A 2,511-nucleotide genomic window follows, 5' to 3' on the forward strand; every position below is an offset into this window, starting at 1 on the left:
TCTGACAGTACATAGACTTCCCACAAAGTCATACATCCACAAATTTCCCACTGTATGCTGTAACCACTGCGGTGGTTGTTTGCTGTGTGACTCACAGCCAGCAAACCCTCAACAGACATACATCATCTCTGACAATACATCCCATGTGGAAGTACCTGCAATGTCAGGATGAAATCTGGAATATCAAGCAACAAACACAAGCTACCTGATGAACTAGTGGATGTCGCCTACAGACTGTGTGTAGATGCGCCCTTGTCGTATGTGACATGCCTTCAAGAACTGTGAGCCGTTTTTCAATGTGTAGACAGCCACAAATCAACACTCTGGGAGTGTCGATATCCTCAGCACCTGCAGTTGTAGGCCGAAAACCCCAAATTTGCATAGTCGGATCTGCACCCACCAAGACCACGTGTCGAAAATGGCCTGCGCAGACCTTTGTCGAAGCCGAATGGTGGCCGAGATGACCTTAGAATGAAATTCTGAGCACACCAAGCCCTTGGAGCTTTCTCACAGGATTTGGGGCCGTGTCTTCGCCTGTCGAATTTCACTCCAATCTGAGCTGGTGACTCTAGCCTCCTGCAGTGCTGCCCCGAGCCTCGATCTGAGCTATGATACCAGTTGAAGGAGTACGAGCGGAAGTGCGACGCGAGAGAGAGTGCGAGAAGAAGAGCACGATGATATGGTGAACTCACTCTACTGTAATGTGTAGAGCATAGTGAGTTCTTATTAGGTTTTTACAAAAGAATATGTGTACATACCTGGCGGCCCGCCCACTTACCTGGACGACCACATTGGGCTTTATACCCCAACAATCATTATTTATGTTGTTTTAAATTTACATGACACCATGATACACAGTTAAGAATTGAATAGTTGGTATTAAATTTTGAAGTACAAAATTATGAACCACCAAAGGGTATATGTTCATATGGAAAAAATGAACAAAAGTGTACATAACTTTTGTGGAGTAATCATTCATGAAACTCCACTTTTCTTTTTGCCTAGAGGATTCTGCATCCTTAGAGACCCTTTTTCTTTTGTGTTCAGGAGGGGGTGAAGTCAGTTCAGGAGGGAGTGGGGGTGACTTGGGCTCCTCAGGGCTTGGCACAAGGGACTTGGCAGGGGTTGGTGCTTTGGGCTCCTGAGGAGCTTTGGGCTCCTGAGGAGTGGTTGGCTTGGGTGACTTGGCAACCTTATTTGGCAACACGAATGGTAATTTGAAAGGTGAGCTAGGTGCCTCTCCCTCACTGTTCTTAGCTGAATGATGCTTTTGAACCTTGAATTTCAATGGTGAGTGGAATGGATGACCCTTTGTATCTGCTTTACTTTTTGCAAGGCTCTTCTTCTTGGTGGGGCTCTTCCTCTTGGCAGGGCTCTTCTTTGTAGGACTCTTCTTTGTATGGTTTCTCTTTGAAGGGCTCTTACTTGTATGGCTCCTCTTTGAAGGGCTCTTCTTTGTATGGATCTTCTTTGCAGGGCTCTTCTTCTTGTGATCCATTTTCTTTGCATCCAAACCCTTGGTGGCTCTACCTTTCTTTGGTGGAAAAGGAGACTCTATGTCATCTGTAGTTGGTGCCATAGAAGATTTTGGATCATTTGGGTTTATTGATCTTTCCAAAACCATATAAATAGCCTTCTCTCTCACCCATGTGACCCAAGACTCTGGATATTCATGCAACTGCAGCAAATAGAAAAAGAAAACAAAGAACATGAGTACATACATAAGTTAAGAAGTCAAAACAAATCAATGGCACATGAGATGCACACTTACAATGAGTGTAGTCATCATGCACCTTGACTCAAGATATCTCCATGCATTAGCAAGCACCCTCCATCCACAAGATGTTGAGTCTGTTTGTAAAGGCACTTTTTGATTGTAGTACTTGAAACCTTCTATATAATAATACTTATTTGTGGTACTCACGTGACCAACAATAAGTTTGGCAGCAATGCACAAGAAGACATCGATCAAAAAGCTACTAATAGAAAACAATGGGCCATCAAGCGTAGATCATACTTCATACTTACAATTTACTTCTCCCATGGATACTTGGCAATGAATTCATAAAAATATAATGTATTTCTCCAAAAGATTGAAGATAATAAAACTCCAATGCCCTCTACAAAAGAATAACAATTAGCTAGGAATACCATAGAATATTAAAAATTGTTAGGAGTTAAGACTTACCCTTCAACATAGGGGTATATTATGTAACGGGTCAGCATGTCAAAATCTTCAAAAAAAACTTGAAAGTCTTCCTTGCTTGTTGAATAGGCACTGTGTCACTAGAGGATCAAGTATGGATATTTGTATAGCTATAGCCTCTGGAAGATCCCTCATAAGACACCTAAAGTCAAAGAAACACATCCACCAATGAGACCCTTGTAGGTGCACATGCACTAATAATTGGCAAAGGGGAAACACATACCTAAGACAAATAAAGAGCACAGTATCACCAACCTCAATGTTGGAGTTTACAAGCATACTTGTGTCTTGAGGGAATATGTCAT

At 42.3% G+C, this 2,511-nt stretch overlaps 1 protein-coding gene across 1 annotated transcript; it reads right to left on the reverse strand.

Moving 5' to 3' along the window:
* Nucleotides 1-835: 835 nt before the first annotated feature.
* LOC147465659 (uncharacterized) lies at nt 836-2,098 on the reverse strand. The gene is made up of 2 exons (XM_086496625.1): nt 1,772-2,098; nt 836-1,678 (listed from the first exon to the last, which is right to left on the reverse strand). Exons 1-2 carry the CDS (start codon nt 1,787-1,789, stop codon nt 836-838), a joined length of 861 nt encoding a protein of 286 aa, XP_086352751.1. The 5' UTR covers nt 1,790-2,098.
* Nucleotides 2,099-2,511: the final 413 nt, after the last annotated feature.

The sequence above is a fragment of the Adiantum capillus-veneris genome, chromosome 1 (assembly GCF_014529385.1).
Source record: "Adiantum capillus-veneris isolate H3 chromosome 1, ASM1452938v2, whole genome shotgun sequence".
Lineage (NCBI taxonomy): Eukaryota > Viridiplantae > Streptophyta > Polypodiopsida > Polypodiales > Pteridaceae > Adiantum > Adiantum capillus-veneris.